General features: G+C 49.4%; 1 protein-coding gene across 1 annotated transcript in view; it reads right to left on the bottom strand.

Moving 5' to 3' along the window:
• The window catches only part of Ksr2 (kinase suppressor of ras 2), a 372,315-nt gene that overhangs the window by 156,202 nt on the left and 196,955 nt on the right, over positions 1-19,158 (bottom strand). Inside the window, 1 exon segment of the mRNA XM_085837085.1 lies at positions 2,776-2,960. Coding sequence (XP_085693211.1) covers positions 2,776-2,960 — 185 coding nt within the window.

Raw genomic sequence — 19,158 nt, 5'->3', positions numbered from 1 at the left:
GGAAATACAGAATGCAGGCTAACCTGGGGCCTCAATGGAAGGGAAGCTGAAGGACAGACCACACACACTCCATGAGACTTACTCTCCCAGAGACCAGGCTTGTCTTGTTTCTTCCTGGGAGGTCAGACAACAGCTTCTGAGTACAAACACCGGGGTTATGCAAAGGGCAGCTGTGTTCTGAAGGGCTGCCTTTTTGGTCTTAGTCTACACCCCAGGCTAGCCTAGAACTCTCTATATAGCCTGGGCTAGCTTAGAACTTGCTATGTAGCCCAGGCTAGCCTAGAACTTACTATGTAGCCTGGGCTAGCCTAGAACTTGCTATGTAGCCTGGGCTGGCCTAGAACTTACTATATAGCCTGGGCTAGCCTAGAACTTGTTATGTTGCCCAGGCAAGACTAGAACTTGTTATGTAGCCCAGGATGCCCTTCAACTCTGGATCCTCCTGCCTGAGACTCCCGAGTGCTGAGATTACAGGCATGCACATCATCATGCTTATCTCTGAGCTGCCTCTTAACAGTCTTTTGCTGTCACTGACCTCAGGTGAGCTGACAGGCCTGTCTCCCTCTTTGGTGGAAACAAGGGTAAAGGGGAATTTGAGGGACTGTGGTAGGATGAGAAAAAAATGACCCCAAAATGCCAGCCCATAGTTTTTTTGTTTTTTTAAGTAGATAGATGTTTTTGCTCTGGCCAGAAGCATAGATCAGAGCCAGTCAGCCGTTCAGAAGGGGACGCGATGACATTCACTCAGAGGACACTAAGGCCCAAGGACAGATGGATGCAGGAGGCTGCCTGCCATCAGCCTGATGCCAAGGTAAATTCCAAGCCTCTTAGGGCTGAAGAGAAGTGACGAGGGACCATGAGTCGACAGTCATAATTAACCATGAGGCAGGACTGCTAGAGAAACAGGCATCATGATTAAGTACCTACTGTGTTCAGGCCCTGTACAAAGGGATCGTCCATACTATGCGTATGGCAACTAATGAATAATTGGCCCATTTTACAGACAAAGTAAGTGAAGTTCAACTAAGAACCTCTTAGCCCATTAGGCTAGACTCTAAGCTTATCTGAGTTCTGCAGTACTCGATGCCAAGACTCAAACCCAGCTACTCCTTTCCTGCAGAGTCCACATTTCTTGCCAGGACAGGTGTCTCAACTACTGTTCCAGTTGTTTGATCTATGGGCCATGGTCTCCTTCCCTTGTCACCACTCACCAAGCGACACTCTGACTACCATGCAGATCCACTACACGTACCACCACCTCTGGCTTCTCAGACAGTGACTTCCCTTGACAAATTAATCAGCTGGCCTTCCGCTGCTGACCTGTCCATCCTGGGGCATCTTAGTGGATTTGAGGCAGGGCCTGAACAGCCCAGGCACTAGGATGAAGCCATAAACCAGAATATTTTCCTATTGATATCTGCATGTGTCCTTCTAGAGGAGACCCTCAGCTGCCCACAGGCTCTCTTCATCGTTCTATATGAATCTTGAAGGGATCCAGTGCACAGGCTTGGGACCTTGGCTACCCAGGAGGCTAAGGCAGGAGGTAGCAGAGACTGTAGAGTGTGTTGAACAATTTAGTGAGGTGCCATCTCTATAGCAGAGTTCCTGACTAATGTGGGCAAGGACCTGGGTTCCATGCCTGGGAGGTAGCAGGGGAGGGGGGTATGGGGGTGGGGCTGAGGGTGAAGCAGGATTAGATCTCTGTGAGTTCCAGGCCAGCCTGGTCTACACAGCAAGTTCCAGGATAGCCAGGGCTGCATAGTGAGACCCTGTCTACACACACACACACACACACACACACACACACACTTGTGTACAAGTAGAGAGGGAGAAAATGAGGATGAGGGGGAAGGGAAGGAGAGAGGAAAGGAGGGGTCTGATTCAAATTCTGGCTCAACTACTAGGTAACGGTGTGACTTTGAGGGAGTTCTCTAGTGTTCCCCATTTACACCATGGAAATCGTCCATCTGCAATGTACCAGAGGCAGCGATTGGCCTGGTGCTCAGGCAACCTCTTACTATTCCCCAGATCAACAGAATGGTACAGGCAATCTAGGGCAATGCTAAGGAACAGGAGACAGTGCCTGTGCAAGCCAGCATCCCACATCCCCTGACCATCCCATCCTGGTGCAGGAGCAGCTGGGCTCACTTCAGGGTTCCCCTCTGCCCACATCTGCACCCGTTTAGCAAATCATGCCTCTGGCTAAGATCGGAACTTTCTGGAAACTCAGCCCTTGGCCACCACGAATTCCTGTTTCTACTTGAGTCACAAGCACCATGCCTCTGGCAGCAATTAGTGGACATGGACTATAAATCCTAGGCTGCACTTAACCTGGCTTGAACCCCTATGCATGGCAGAAATGCAAAAGTTATACGCTATATGTTATATGTTACATGTTAACCCCAGCCAATAAAACATGCATGACATCATCCCAGACCCCACATCGACAGAGAAACGCCAAGACAAGCACTTGAGAGGTGGTAGGGAGCAAAGAGAGAAAACATGGGTGCCTCTGATATCCCCAACTTGGCTCTCAGCTGTCCTTCCTTCATATCAGCGAGCCGAAGAGCGGATACAGAGGCTGTATGACAGCCCGTCATCAGTAAGTACCATTCACAACCCCTTCAAAACCATCTAAAGACCCAGCAGCTGTGCAGGTAAGAGGGAGGTGGCAAGCAATGGCTGCCCTTTGACCTGTGAGATTCAGAAGCAGGATAAATGGCACAAACACCGTGCACCCCCAGCCGGTGCCGCCAGGGGGCAGCAGGGACTTACTTGCAGAGAAATTGGCTTCGGTGTGGACAGGCGGGGTGGAGGGCAGGAAGGGCCCGTGGCCCACAAAGAAGGACCGCAAGGAGCGCTCGGACAGGAGCGGAGAGCGTTGCTGGGCGGGGATGTTCTCGCAGCTGCCCACGCCGCTGTGGATCTTGAGGTTCAAGGGTTTGCTCTTCTTCTTGGCTCTGCAAAGGAAGCAGAACAAGGAGACAAGAAAAATGGATCTGTCTGGGCCGTCTACACCGTCAATACAAATGGTGCCCACCTGGCAACAGCAGTGCTTCGTCAAACACAAGCACAACGTATACTGAGGCCAAGCCTGCTGGAATGTAACTGGGCGTTTCTTAGTTTTCTAGAACGTTCCTGCCAGTAAGCGGTCTTCCCACCACCACATGATCACGTGGCACTAACTTGAGACTAATGTTAACTGTCTTTCGAGTAATACTGTATCAGCACCATCTTGGTGGAAGGTTTTATGTCAACTTGACAGGAGCTACCGTCATTTGGAAAGAGAAAAATCTCAGTTGAGAAAATGTCCCAACAAGATTGGCCTGTGGGCAAGCCTAAGGTACATTTTCTTGATTGATAGCCCAGCCCCCAGTGTGGGTGGGGCCGTCCCTGGGCAGGTAGTCCTGGGTTCTATAAGAAAGCAGGCTGAGCAAGCCATGGGGAGCAAGCCAGTGAGCAGCATCCCTCCATGGCCCCTGTATCAGTTCCTGCCTCTAGGTTCATGCCCCAACTGCCCTCCATGATGAACTGTGCCGTGTGTGAGCGAAAGTTAACCCTTTCCTTCCCAGGTTGCTTTTGGTCCTGGTGTTTCATCACAGCAATAAAATAAAAAAAACAAAGATAACTATAAAATGTGTGTCTTTAATGTTAAAAAAAAAAAAAGTAAGGTGAGGGCCTTAGCAGTTATGGGTGGTTGAATCCTGACATAAAATCCAGGGCTTGGCTAGTGTGGTTGGTGTACTTCGATAATCCCAGCACTCCAGAGTCTGAGGCAGGAGGATGATGACCCAGAAGTCAGCCTAAACTATGGAACAAAGCTCTGTCCTGAATAAGCAACAGAGAAGAGAAAACCAGGTCTTCAGGATGTTTCTTTCTTATTATTATTCTCTCTCTTCCCCCCCCCCCCCGCCCTCTTTCTTGTAAACAGATCACTGGGAGGTAAAGTTATTCAATTTCCAGTGAGAGTCCTCACACTGGGACAGAGATGAGGCAGAAGTATTAAAGGCCCAGGGTTCCGGCTGACCCCGTGCTGTCTGTGCTTTCCTGGGAGCTAAACGGAGGCGTCTCACAGAACACGGGTGTCTGGAAACCCGCCCTTTACCAATCAGGAGGTGGGGAATATTAACCGCATCGGTGACAGCGGGAGCTGTCACCACGACTCAGAACTAAGCACTAGCTCCACCCCAGAGACAAAATCAAGGACTTTAGGAGGGTACCCTCATTTAACCATTGAAGTCACTTTAGGCAGAACATCCCACCACTATTCTCTGTGTGAGGGGGACACTGGAGCAAATAAGATGAGGGAGAACCTGGCAGAAGCAGCTCCCAAGGCCTCATTGCCACTTTGTCCAGACTGTCCGTGCCACCCTCAGGCCAGTCACCCTAGGGACTGCACTCGTGTTATTTTGCTGCCTCCCCTGCTTGGCAAACTCCTACACATACTCCACAGTCCAGTTCAAAAGTGACCATATCTGTAACATCTTCTCCTAACTCTCTGAGACAACCTCACTTTCTCCATCCTAATCCCCAGCTCCCAACCACGACTCCCGATAGCCATCCTCCCCTCCCCATATACCCCGGGTCAGTAGCCTTCTCACCTTTGACCCTTCTGTCTTCACAGCCAAGAGGTCTCACCTCTGTTCACTCTCTTTGATCTCTGTCTTGATAACTCAGTTCTTATGTGTCTCCTTCCAGATCCCCCACCCCCACCAGCCTAAGCTAGTGGTTTCCTCATTTTCTTGTTGTTTCACATCCATATGGTCATATTTTCCAATTTTCCCCACACTTTTAATCTCCCCAGCAGGGTGTGGGTCTTGATGGCAGTAACCCTAGATTTTTCATAGTTCTATCCTTAGCAACTGGCTTGGCACCTGGCACATAGTAGGTGTTCCTTATGTGACTTGCCTGGCACACAGTAGGAGCTGCTTATGGAGCTGCCTGGCACACAGTAGGTGTTCCTTATGTGAGTTGCCTGGCACACAGTAGGTGCTGCTTATGGAGCTGCCTGGCACACAGTAGGTGCTGCCTAAGTGAGTATTCTGAACAAGGCTGTAGTCTAGGGATATCACACTACATTCTGATTCTCTGCCTCCTACTCCTAACTGCTGGCTCCCCGAGGACAAAAGCCCCTGGCTTGGTACTCGGTGGCACAAAACACACCTCAAACACTGGTTGAGAAGCATCTCCCTTCCCCAAGGAGCTGGTCTCTCAACGCCTTCCTATCTACAGCCCCACACTCCCATCAGCCCAGCATGGATCTGAGCGCCCTCTGGTGGCTGCTGAAAAGCCTACTTGCAAACCACCAATTTTGGAGAGCTCTAGGCCATCTTAAAAAAAAAAAAAAAAAAAGACATGTTCTCTGCCCAGCCACCTCTCACAGTGCCCCTGTGGCAGGAGCCAATCCTACCTACTGTCCCTTCAGGGGCCTGATGCAAGGTTCAGATAGGTACTCACCCTTACAAAAGCTTACATCCAGTAACATCCCTGCCTAGGGCTGGAAAAACTAGAAATCAGAACCAGTATTAACACTGCCCACAGGTGTCCAGCAGTGGGGATTTAAGAAGGTATATGAACCAAGGCCAGGTCACAGCTACTGGGGACAGAAAGATGGAACTTGAGTCATCAGGAAGGAAATGCCCTTTTTGGACTTCAGTTTCCTACCTGGGCAATGGAGAGAGAACCCTGGCCCCTTCTCAGAAGGCCACATGCAACCATGAGGACCTATAAAGTAGCATGCTTGGCCTAGACAATAATATTGTGTGCTGTTTCCTGTCAGGAGCATGGCTGTACTCTCGCTATGTCCAATGGCCACAGAGCCATGCAGAAAGCCAAGGAAGAAGCTGAGCACTGAAACCAGGTCAGACTTTACCTAAAATGCCAGAATACTCTCTACTATCTACCAGCCTTGGCAAGGGAAGAGGACACAGGCAAACCCCTGAGCATAAAGCTGTGAGCATCCCTCCACCCCCAAACACAGGAGCCCGGGGTACTGAGGTCCCCAACCCAAGCAAGACAGGTGTCCTTGTCTTGCTCCAACTAGCAGCTCTGAGGTGCCAGAAGTGGTGTGGTTACCAATCCACAGTCACAAAAGCAGGATGTGTGCAGGTGACTGTCGGACAGGCAGATAGAAGAAAGGAAAGGAGGGAGAGGAGGAAGGAGAAGAAAGGGGGTGCAATGAATGAGAAGAAAATAGAGGGGGAGAGAGGGAGAGATAGAAGAATGAGATGAGAGGGAAGGTGAGAAAAGAGGAAAAGAGGAGAAAGATGAGTGAAGGAATATGGAAAAAGGGAGGGGAGAGGAGGTGGGTGGGTACAGACAGATGAATAAGTAGAGGGGGTGGATGGATGATGGATGAATGAGTGGATGGATGACGGATGTGTGAATGGATGGATGGGTGAGTGGATAGATAGATGGATAGAAGGACAAAGGTTGATGGATAGATGGGTGAATGGATGGATGAATTATGGATGAGTGGATGGATGAATGGGTGGGTGAGAGGATGGATGGATGCATGGATGGATAGATATATGGATGGATGAGTGGATGGATGGATGGATAAATGGATGGATGGATGGATGGATGGATGGATGGATGGATGGATAAATAGGTGGATGGATGGATGGGTGGATGGATGGATAGACAGACAAACAGGTGGATGGATGGATAGATGGATGGATGGACAGATAGGTAGACAGATGAATGAATGGATGAGTAGCTGAGTAGATGAATGAGTGGATGGATGGATGGATGGATGGATGGATGGATGGATGGATGGATACATGGACAGATGAATAAATGGATGAGTAGCTGAGTAGATGAATGAGTGGATGGATGGACAGATGGATGGATAGATGGATGTGATAGATAGATGGATGGATGGATAGATGGATAGATGGAGGAATGGATGAAAGAAGGAGAAGACTGTAGGATATAAAGATGGATATAAAGAAGGAAGGAATACAGTATGGGAAAGAAGGACATGAGAGACGGACAGAGCAGTGGGGAAGATATCCTGAGTCACACCCCTACCCAGGAGCCACATGGACCAGATATGAAGTTATCTCTGAACTTTGGCACCTGCCCCCCTCCCCAGGAGGATGCACAGAGAAGACAGATTGCGGTAGCATAGATATTTGGATCACATGATCCATGAAGAAAGAGAACAGCCTGGCCATCATCTTCCAAGACCTCACCACAAACAGCTAACTCTGGTTAACGTGGTGAAACAAGGTGAGTCCCAGATGCCAGAAAGAGTGGCCTCACCCCATAAGCTTTCTGCCCCATAAGCACTCAGCACTTTCTGCAGTAGACGGCCAGCCAGTGCTCCCTGATGCAGTGGCTGACGGTGTCCCTGGGGCCGGCCTAACGTGAAGCTTCACAGCCAAAACGTTTTCATTTCTAACAGAAACAGGAGGTTTTCAGACAATAGTTAAAAAGAGAAAACTCGGTGAAGAGTGAGTAAGGTGCCTGAAAGGGACATGTTCCCTCCAGAAGATGTATGAAGACCCACTAAGCACCAAGGAGATGCTGATGAGAGTGAGTGGGGTGGGAGTAAACATGAATCAAAATGGTAACAAGCTACAACCTCAGTCTCCCTGGGATGGCCAGGCTCAAACACAAGAGGACTCCCCAGAGCTGATGAGGCTGAGGAGACCGGGAAGTCACAGGCATCACTAGGGGGACCGTGAAGGGCGTGACCACTACAGAAAAACACTGCCCACGGTTTGACCAGGTAAAACGGGAGGGAGTTCTGTGCAACCCCGCAGTTCTACCACCACATACTAAGTCTTCAGACAAGGAGTGTCCATGAACAGTTACAATAAATGACAACCACCAAAGGGCAGAAAAAAAAAAAAAGCACCCAAATAAGCATCACTGGGCAAAGGAACACAAATGGGGAATCTGTCTGGGCAATCAAACGCACTTCAGTCTCGTGATGTTCTGACTCACAGCCTTAACACACGGGGACCTCGGAGCTGCCCCGCCTCAGGAAGAAAGCTAGACGAGGCGAAGAACCACAAATTCTGGTTTATATAAACAACCGGAAGGGGTAAGACCTCAGTGATGGGCAGCAGGCTGGCAGCTGCCAGGGCTGGAGGACAGGACGGGGAGTGGGGCCAAGTGCATGGAGAGGTGCTGTTCTGCTGTTTGCTTTGGGGTCACAAAGGGCCTGGAAGTGGGCAGAGATGGCAACTGCTGAGCCTCTTGAGTGTTCTAAGTTGCTGAGAGCATGGCCTTTTAAAGGTTGAAATAGCCAATCTGGCCTCGAAGTAATTTAGCAAATTTGAGGAACCATTCCAATACTGTCTGTACTGTGTATTTACCCTTTGACTAGCTATGTGACCTTTATCAAGTGGCTTAACCTCTCTGAGTCGCCAGGTCTTTGTTGGTACAACTAACTTCTACCAGGGTTGTTCTAAGGAGCCAATAAACTGGATGGGAATACTCCAGTCAGCTGCTGGGACCTACTGAGGTTCCTCTTGCCTCTGTCCTTTGTCAGGAAAAGCTTTTGTTTCTGGATAGGGGACAAAGTCCTTTGTGGGGAGCCAGGTCAGCACTCAAAACTGTGTAATGATAGACATGTGTCCATGAAGAAGACTTTCACTCTGGACCTCTAACTCAGGACACACACAAAGGTCTACTGGCCACAGTGACAGGACAGAGAATGATTGTCCCTGTGTGATGAGGGTAGGAACTGCCCTCAAATGAGGTGTAACCCTTTTTCACTCAAAGTCTCCCCCAAGGCTTGGAACAAATTATCTCTCCCAGAATGATGAGGTCCTTGACGCCTGAATCTCTGACCCATCTCACTGGGCCTTTCCATCCCTGTCTCATCCACTGCCATCTCCAAAGTCTAGAAGCACGCTGGGAAGAAATACAATGTTTTTTGTTTTGGGGTTTTGTTTGTTTGTTTGTTTGTTTGTGTTTAGAAAACAGGGTCTCTCGGCATAGCCCTGGCTGTCCTGGAATGGGATCTGTAGCCCAGGCTGGCCTCGAACTCACAGAGATCCTCCTCCCTCTATCTCCCAAGTGCTGGGGTTAAAGGCATGTGCCAGCACCCCTGGTTGAAAGACCACTTTTGATGGGAAATACACAAGAACGTCTAGCAGCCTCAGCTTCAGGGGTAGGACCATCACTTAGATGAACTCACAGAGTCACAGGATGCACCAGAGTCCTAACCCAGAGCTCCAGCCATATAATGCTATGATGCCTGATCCCAGTTGAGTACCACTGAGGGGACTTCATGCTCAGAGCTCAGACATGCTCAACTACTAAGCTCTAGTACTCTCTGGGTGTGACTACCAAGACTCCCTCTTTTCCATAACCTTGACTGTTCAGAGCCTCAGGCTAGGGAATAGCCTGTGATTTAATTGGCAGGTCTAATCGGAGACATGGTTGGTTCCTCTATGATAAAGCAATAACAGCAACAAGGACCATCACTGGTGTGCTCTTCCCAGCTCCTCCCACTCCACTGCCCAGTCACAAGGTGCTGAGACGATCCGTTCAGAGAATGGAGCCATTCATTTGCCTAAATCTACTCTGCTCCTCAAAGCTGCTAAAACATCAACTAACCTCAAATTTTAAGATAAAATGGAAAATCCTTTTCACTAGACACATGAGGCACCTTTACAGAGCTGCAGAGCCATGGGTAGGTTGACCAGATGGCTCAGCGGATAAAGGCACCTGCCACCACACCAAGCCTGATGACCTGAGTTCCATGGCTGGGACCCACATGGTGGAAGGAGAGGACTGATCCCCATGATCAGTCCTCTGACTTACACACACACACACACACACACACACTTACACACCCTGGGGTACATGGGTGTGCACATGTGCATTCAACAATAATACTCACTAAATAATTCAATTCAGACTTTTAAAAAAGTTGCATGTGGCTATTGGCCACTGTCACTCCCACCCACTCCAACTCCCACAATGGAGGAGGGAACCCCAACAATGATTCACCACTAGACCAACAGTTCCATTTCCCCTCCATCTCCTGCCTCCCTCCTCCTTACTCTTTCCTCTCTTACCCCCATCCTCCCTTCCCTCTCCTCTCTTCTTTCTCTTGTCAGATTTCTATCTCCCCGTCGTAGAAAAATTAACTTTGCCTCGCCAGAGACTGGAAGCATCTTCACTGTATGTGCCCTCAGAGTGGAGTGGTCAATTAAATTACCACCATTCCATCAGATGGAGGAGCTGCAGGCTGGAAAGAGTCGGGGTGGAGGGTGCACCAACTTTTATTACGGAGTGGGAGGACAGAGAAGTAAATTCGGTGTGTGTGGTATGGCCCCTGTGTCACTGTGCCTTTAAAAGATGTGTATTCATTCCCAGGTAACCCAGAAAACAGGTCTGGGGCTGCAAGATCCAGAAGCATGGTGGTAACCGGGAGAGGTCAGGTGTGGCATTCTGTAGAGCCCTGAATGTCAGGCAGAAGGGAGGCTTGGGAAGGTCTGGGGTCAGGAAGGAGGCAGGGTGCTGTCAGGAGGGCATGGCAAGGAAGCACCGCCAGGGCAGGGAACTCAGAATGAGGGTGGGGGCAGTGGACCAGACTGCTGCAGATCTGCTCTGCCATTTTTTTTTTTTTTGATGACAGGTTAAATTCTATTCCAATGGCCCCAGGAAGCTAAAGGGGGGATGCCATGAGACTGTGTTTTTAAAGGGTCTCCCCGCTTGAAGTGTAAAATGGAGTCTGATGGGGCAAGTATGGAATGGGGTGGAAGAGATGGCTCAGTGGGGAAAGGTGCTTCCCATGCAAGCTCACAGATGGCCTAAATTTGATCCCTGGAACCCATGGTAGATGGAGAAAACTAGCTCTCGAACGTTGTTTCTCTGACCTCTACACATACACTGTGGCACATGCATGAACACACACACACACATGCACTCAAGCACCCATAACTCTTTCAATCTTTATTTTTGTTTTTAATTAAGGAGGAATTGGAGTAGATGGGTGTGGCCCCGCTGTAGAGCATTTGCCTAGAATCCCTCAGTAAGGGGTCGGGATTGTAGCTCAGTGGCAGAGCACTTGCCAGGCATGTGCAACACCTGAGTTCCATCTTCTTTGCCAGGAAAAAAAAAAGTGCTTGTACTGGCTGGTTTTGTGTGTCAACTTGACCCAGGCTGGAGTTATCACAGAAAAAGGAGCTTCAGTTGAGGAAATGCCTCCATGAGATCCAGCTGTGGGGCATTTTCTCTATTAGTGATCAAGGAAGGAGGGCCCCTTGTGGGTGGTACCATCTCTGGGCTGGTCGTCTTGGGTTCTATAAGAGAGCAAGCTGAGCAAGCCAGGGGAAGCCAGCCAGTGAGGAACATCCCTCCATGGCCTCTGCATCAGCTCCTGCTTCCTGACCTGCTTGAGTTCCAGTCCTGACTTCCTTTAGTGATGAACAGCAATGTGGAAATGTAAGCTAAATAAGCCCTTTCCTCCCCAAGTGTTTCTTGGTCCTGATGTTTTGTGCAGGAATAGAACCCTGACGAAGACAGTGTTATTAGGGAAAAGACTGTCAGGGCAAGACAATGATGGCTTAAACTAGGGTGGGGTTGTGGGAATGGAGGTAGTCCATGGAGACCCAGCTCTTTAGACCAAGCTGGCTGATTTAATAGGGAGGGATACATGGAGACCCCAGCTGCTTCCTCAACTGGTGTGTCCTATAGAAAAGTAAGGGCACACACACAAGAGCACACTGTCCCTCTGCTGATAGCATGGGTCCGTCCCAATCAACCCACTGCCCAGTGAAACTATCACAGGCTGAAAAAGGCACTGGATATGCCCACCCGACCAAGTCTTGCAAAACTCAGCTCCCCAGCCCAGCCCAGAAATGCAGCCATTCCCCTTCAAGAATGTGTGACAGACAGGAACCACGGCTCACTGACACTGCCCGGCGTAGGGAGATCTCACTGAATCCTGCCAGCCCACAGAGACATGAGAAGCCAGCTCACAAGCTCAGCTCCAGCTGAAGGCAAATTGTTTTCACACCATTGTAAACTAGGAAATCATGAGCAGACCCACACCAAGGCAGAGACATCTGTATCTACATTTTCTAGAAGGATCCACACGAGGAAGCAGTTGGCAGGCTGTGAGGGGGTTCGGATTTCGGAGACAGACACCTCGTTACTTTTAGACTCGTCTCCACTCTTTCAATTTAGTAACTGGAGTACTGTTTTTAAATAATAAGGCATATTGTACGTGGCATATGCAACGCTTTCTCTCTATTTTATTCTAAGAAAGAAAGCAATGCCCTTGATGGCAGACGCAGTCCACCACGACTTCATGTTCTTTCTTCAAGACGTTCCAAGTTCAAGATCAAATTTGGAATGTAGCTCTGTTTCCCATTTAGATACTCCAAGTTCACCAGTAATCAGTGTTGAAGATCTGGTTGACACACTATGAAACATAGTTCTCTATAAATTCCTAGAGAATCCCAGGGGATGTGGCTCAGTTGGTAAAGCAATTTGTCTAGCATATACCAAGCCATGGGTTTGGTCCCCAGCACCACACAAACCAGATGTGGTGATGCACGTTTGTGATCCCCAGACTCTGGAAGTGGAGGCAGGATATCAAGAGTTCAAGGTCATCTTTGGCAACATAGTGAGTTGAAGGCCAGCCTAGACTACGTGAGAGCCAGTCTCAAAAAAAGTTCCTAGAATGAAAATGTATATGCAAATGACATATATGATGTATATATTGTGAAGATACACACTTGAAACTTATGTGATAGGCCAAAGCCCAGGTTTAAGAGAGGGGTAAATTAAATTGCTGTTTCTTCCCTGTTACTTGGGGCTTTAGGTTGAAGGGAAATTGCAGAAGAAAGATGGAAGAAGGTGGAGCTGAGTGGAAGCTCCCAGGTAGCTTCTGCAAGGACTGGAAACTGTCTCCCTAGAAGCTTTAGTAATAACTGGGTCGTATTCAACTGCATTTGTGGCAGGCCACCAGCAAGAAGCCTCATACCCCTGGGTTATTGAGGACACACCCTGGTCCCACACTAGGGTTCGCTGGGTCCTTACCGAAGGGGCCACTCAAAGCCACACCGGAATCTCACTTCCTGGGTACGGGTTGCTAGGCAGTGCCTCTCCCTGATACCCAGAGTCCATCCAGGGTCTTCCTCTCTTCCTCCTGGAACAGCTGAGCCCCATCACTAGTAGCTGTGGCTTTCTACAGCTTGGACCCTGGTTTGAATGCACACAGCTGCCTTTCTAATCAGCTCATGGACACAGAGGTCTCCTTCCTGCTGGAAGGTCATGTCTGAGCAGTTCTTTATGAACCTCCAAGCTAGCATAATGCCTAGATATGAGAAGTGACTGGTGAGGGTGTGTTTTCTGTGTGTCATATTCATGGGGGCTGTACGTGTGTGTGTGTGTGTGTGTGTGTGTATGTATGTATAAGTGTGTGTGTGTGCATGCACGTGTGTGTGTATGTATGTATAAGTGTGTGTGTGTGCATGCACGTGTGCACATTTGTGCTCATGTGGGCACATACCTAGATGCTACAGGGAGGTGAAAGCCAGTATCCACCCTGAGGGTAGAGCTTTGACAGGAGGTGTTGGCTCTGAGTGGCAGTGTGTGGAGCTGAACCTGCAGGAAGTTCAGAACAAGGGAGTTGGAACTGCCACACCAAGGAATGCCAGAGGCTGAGCAGTGAGCTACAGACACAATTCACTTGCAGAAGGAATGATAATGCCCATGATTCGCCCTCCCAACAGTTCATGTACTCAGAAAGCAACTCAGTAAGAGCTGGGTGTGTTGACCTGGATGCTGGTTCTACCTCAGTCTGTCAGCCTTACACTGGTGTAAGAGATGACCACACACACACACTCCTATTTCTCAAAGGCACCCATCCCAAAAGGAAGTTAGTCAGCTGTCAAATACAAGAAACATTCCATCTTACAGTCTTCTCTGGGCATCTAGCTAGAGGCTGATCTCAGATACAGACAGTGCTGCCTGAACCCTATAGAATGATCCACAAGTCTGTACCCTAACGTGGATACCCCAACACAGCACCCACCCAACACCTCCACCCCCATCTCTCTCACTACCCTCAGAGTATGTGCAGTCCTGGGTTAGGGCCTGGGCCTTGCAGGCACTGGGGCCTGGCATCCAGGCTTCCTGCTCTTCCTGCAGTCCCATGATTAGTGACTAATCTTATTTTTTGTTGTTCCCTACCCTATAAATCAGTTACAGAGCAAATATTTACACAGCCTGTCATTTCCGATTGAGCTGAGACTCATGACAACCTTCGTTATTAGAAAGGATGGCTGATTTGGGGCAGATTTCGCTAGGCATCTGGCTGGATGCTTTCTGCTATGTTCCCCCTTTCCTCCCTCTGTCTGAAGAAGGAAAAAAAAAAAGACCATTTCTAAGATAGATTGGTTCAGAGGTCTCTGCTCACCATCTCCCTGGGGCTGGTGAGACAAGGCCAGGCTTCCGTCAGCCCAACAAATGATGCTCTCCCTAGAGAAAGGACCAGGCTTCTTCACACTCCTCCTTGGCTTCACTTGGGGGTCAGAGAATGGAGCAGAGCATCAACTTACTAATACCAGAAACTGGAAGGAAGGTGATGGGGGCGGGAGGGAGGACTGGGAAAAGCAAATAGCGTGGCTTCCAGCCCCTGCTTTTGTGCAGAGAATTATGTATACGAAAGCATCAAATCCTCTTCATTTTCAAGATGCGACTTGTCTCTAGGTGAGCAAACAAGATGTCAGAGAGGCTATGCTACTTGATGGAGGTCACACAGTACAGAAGTGGTGGAGGCGGGATTTGAACACGGTTCTGCCTAGCTCCAAAGCTCTTTGTTCCAATATATATCACAGCCATGCTATAGAGTTAGATTTGTTTGGAACTCCTGGCAAGAGAGGACTCACGATGCTCAGACAGTGCCCTGGGTCCATGCTCTAAGCAAGCACAACACTGACACTACCTTGCTGAGGTGAGAGCCAGCAAAGACCATTCCCCACCCAAGCCAACTGGAACTGCTTCTTTGAGTTGGATGGCTATTTTACTCCCTCTAGACCATTCCCCCGTGGCACCTCCCTTTTCTCCTCAAGAAGAAAATGAAGTTAGAACTGGGCAAATGGCTCAGTCGGAGAAGTGTTCACCATGCAAGCACGAGGACCTGAGTGTGAATCCTGAGTCCCCATGTAATCCCAGTGTGGAAGAGGCAGAGAGAGGAGCACTTCTGGGATTTCCTGGCCAGCCAATCTAGCTGAGCTGCCAGGCACTGACCAGTGAGAGACACCATCTCCAACCAATACACGTGCTTAGAAATGACACCCAAGGCTGTCACCCTTATGTGCATCTGCACACACACAAACGAATCCAGAAGAGGCTGGGTGTGCCCACCATGTCTAGCCAGTGGCATTTTATCTGGTGGTTCTGTGGGTTCCATCAGAACCCACAAGGCAGTAAGCAGACACCAGCAGCTGGGGGTACTCAATTCATGCAGAGATGTTGGTTGGACTCCTGGGACCAGCCAACTAAGCCCACTGGGCTCAGCTTCTCATCTATAAATTGTGGGGTGTGGGTCCGCATCCCACTCTGCAGCTGGGGTGTGGGACACACTGCAGAGGTGAAACTCGGGGAGCACTTGACTGCATCTCCCTGTCCCATCACCGCCGTCAGGTGCTGGGCTTTAGGGAAGTGTGGGGGGGCGGGGTGAGGAGAGACACAGCATTTGTCTGAAAGTGCAGAGAGGCTCTCTACAGGAGACTTAGGCTGCAGCTCTGTAGGCAAAAGCCTTCTCCATACTACCAATAGAGAAGACACAGTTCATGTTTATCCATATCATTTATTGACTCTTCATCGTGGAAAATAGATGCATACCACTCCTCAGGGTGGGCCAGAGATTAAAAACCTTTTGTAGGTAGGAATGTCCAGGAAGGGAAGCTTATTGGCTAAACCCTCAGGGCCTCTAGGTATGTCATTAGCACAGAGAACTCTGTTTTGGGCTGCATGGCCAACATGGGGAGTGTGGTCCTATGTTTCAGGCCTGGAATCTGGCAGGGAGCTAGGAGCTGCCTACCATCTCAGATGGATACTCCCAGATGCCAGGGACTCAGACCTGCTCTTCCTAAGCTCTGTCCTGCAGGAGATGCCCACCGTCTCACAGTGGGGTTCAGCACCAGATTTTCTCAAGAGTTCCTTACTCCCCAGCTTACTCTCTCTCTCTCTCTCTCTCTCTCTCTCTCTCTCTCTCTCTCTCTCTCAGGCAGCTCACTCTCCTCCAGACTCAACACTGTGATCTCAACCCCATCAGGATCTGTGCAGGCTTGAGCTCAAGATTTCTTATGGACATGGTGAGGTCACCTCTCTGGCTTCCTGGCTTCCCTTTGCTTATGTGGGGCAGATGAGTCTACATGAAGGATTGTAGCAAGGTCTGGGTGAGCATGGCCCCTTGTGGCTGGTCTGGAGGGACTCCAAAGAGGCCTTTGGCTGTTTGGGTTTTTTTCTTGTGAGTTTAAAGAATTGTGGCCCATTAAGAGCAGGGTTGAGCCAGGTGGTGGTGGCGCACACCTTTAGTCCCAGCATATGTTTAGCAGAGGCAAGCAAATCTCTTGAGTTTGAGGCCAACGTGATCTATGGAGTGAGTTCCAGAGCAGACAGATGTTTGCAGAGAAACAGCGCGTTCTCCCCAAAGTGAGAGCTTTGACATACACTCAATGCATGCAGCCAGCAAGCTTGCTACAAAGCTTTGTCATTTGGGGTAAATTAGGACAGGGGTGTGCCTGTTGCCCAGGGCAACTGGACCCCCTTCATCTAGGGAGGTCTCCCTGCCCAGTCGGACATGTGCATTAAATATTTGTGCCTGTGTGCTGTCCTGCAGGAGGAGATGTCTTGACTTAAGGCCTCCAGGTCTCCATCCCTCCCCACTTGGGGACTGTCTCTCTCCTACACAGGTCAGTTAGAGATGCCCGCTAAAGAACAATGGTCTCCTCCTCGAGTCACCAAGTGCCCACTCAAATCTCACTGGGGGAAATGGATCCTGATGTGACTCACTAGAGAGGAGAAATAGTGTTTGAAGTTAATTAGGTCTGGTGGTGGCTTATCACCAACGTATTAGGTCATTCTGGCTTCGTGAAGGCCCTAAGATAGCCTGGTGACAATCCTCTGTGAGCCAGGGTTGAGGCTTTCTGAACCATCCTGAAAATTGACCCTCCAGTGTTCAAACAGGCTCAAATTCTGCTTAGTCAGTTGGAGCCAGCTTCTGCCCTCTCCAATCTCCTTGAGCTGACGCTGATAGTTTTTTGTTGTCTTTTTTTTTTTTCTCCCTTGATGAGGCTGATAAAGGCCAGATTAGACCAGATTAAAAGTAGATAAAGGCAGGCTTATTAAGAGGCAGCTCTTCGGCAGGTTCACCAATCGCACAGGTGGAAGTCAGTGAAGGCGCGCACACCCGGGATTTTAGACAGCTTAAGGCGAGGAGTGGTGGCGTGTCAACTTTGTCCAAACATAGTTGAAAACTTAGCCCCTTGGTGGGTACGCTTGGGGGCACTGCCAGAAATTCAGACACGAGGAATGATGATATGTTAGCCCTGAATTTTCTCTGTGTGGGAGGAGGAGTTTTCTCTGAGCAGGCAGGGTTGGGAGAAGAAGGGCGGATGGGGTTTCCCCTGGCTTCTGCAGGGGTTCCACACTAACATTCACCATCTAATGCTGTGTGACCTTCCTTCCTTCCCATCTCTCCTCCCCTCCCTCGTCTCTTTCCTTTCCTTCCTTCTTTCAATCAAATCAGCCTCTTCTCCCAGACCTTAGTTTTAGAATCCACAGACTTACAAGCACTAAGCCAATGCTCTTCTAAGCCACACCCCCAGGTCTTGCTTGCACTAAGCCAGTGCTCAACTCTGAGCCACGCCCCTGCTCTGTGGTTCCTCATTCTAAAGATTAGAGGCTCAAAGTTTCCCTAAGCCAGACTCTGCACAGCAAAGCCCAGCTTCTCAAACCTCTGGGGGTGGGTCCCGGACACTCGAGTCCCAACTAGCCCCACGCCTCAGAGATACTCTCTATATGGTCACTCCACAGTGAGACGTTCACCTAAGCCATCGTCACCGACCTGGTAGAACAAGCTGGTATTCTTAGAACAAAGTTCTGTGCAGAGGACAACATCTGCTCAGACTCTCCAGGATCCAGACTTCAGAATCTGAGAGCATAGCCACTGAGGCTGAACTGGATAGAACATTCCAGAAGGTAAGAAGAAACGGAAGCCCAGCCTCTACTCTGAGATAGTCCCAAGAACACAGTCACACAGCTATGAGGCCATCACAGTCATATATACCAAGGGCTCAGAGATAAGCCTCCTTCCCAGCATCAAAGTCACCCCTGATCCAGCCCATTTGGCAAGTCCCCATTTTACAGCATAGAGTAGTAGGTGTCTTAATTAAGGGAAATCTTAAAAGTATCATACAGCTATGCTGTAGAATTCTATGTGCTCAGTAAGAAGAAAATGGAGGTGGGGGTGGGGGATTGGCAGCAGAAGTCAACAGACCTTTTTTCTGTAAGAGTCCAGATAGCAAATGTCACAGGCTTCCTGAACTGTCTGGTCTCCATGGCAACTACTCAAATGGACTATCTAGTTCAAAAGCAGTCACAGGTAATATGTAAACAACGGAGATGTGTCCTATAGTCTAGCCAGCTCAGCTCTGTTGCTGTAACAAACACCCTCACCAAAAGCAGCTTAGGAGAAGAAAGGGTTCGTCTGGCTTATACTTCAGCTCACAGTCCATCACTGAGAGAAGTCAGGATGAGAACTTCGGTGGTGGAGCCATGAAGGCAGGCCTGCTTGCTATCATCCCACAATGCGTCACTCAGACCCAGAGACATGGAGCAAGAACCATGGAGAATGCTGCCTGCTGCCCGGCAAACAGGCTTATTTATCCTCCGCTAGCTTTCTTACACAGCTCAGGACTACTGCCTAGGGAATGGTGCCACCGAACTGGACGCTCCTCCACCAATTCACAATCAAGTCAACCCCCTACCACAGACATGTCCACAGACCAATCTGTCCCAGGAAATTCTTCAATTGAGACTCTACCTAAATATCTCAAGTTGACAATTACAGTTAACCCAGACACTACGGCTGTTCCCCAATAAAACTTTATAGACTGAAGAGACTTGGGCCGGATTTACCATGAGCTAAGGTTTGGTGGCTCCAGATCAAAA

The sequence above is a fragment of the Mus caroli genome, unplaced genomic scaffold, assembly GCF_978045245.1.
Source record: "Mus caroli unplaced genomic scaffold, Mus_caroli_1 scaffold_4, whole genome shotgun sequence".
Classification (NCBI taxonomy): domain Eukaryota; kingdom Metazoa; phylum Chordata; class Mammalia; order Rodentia; family Muridae; genus Mus; species Mus caroli.
Note: the sequence above shows the minus strand (reverse complement) of the source record. Positions and strands in the feature narration are given on the sequence as shown.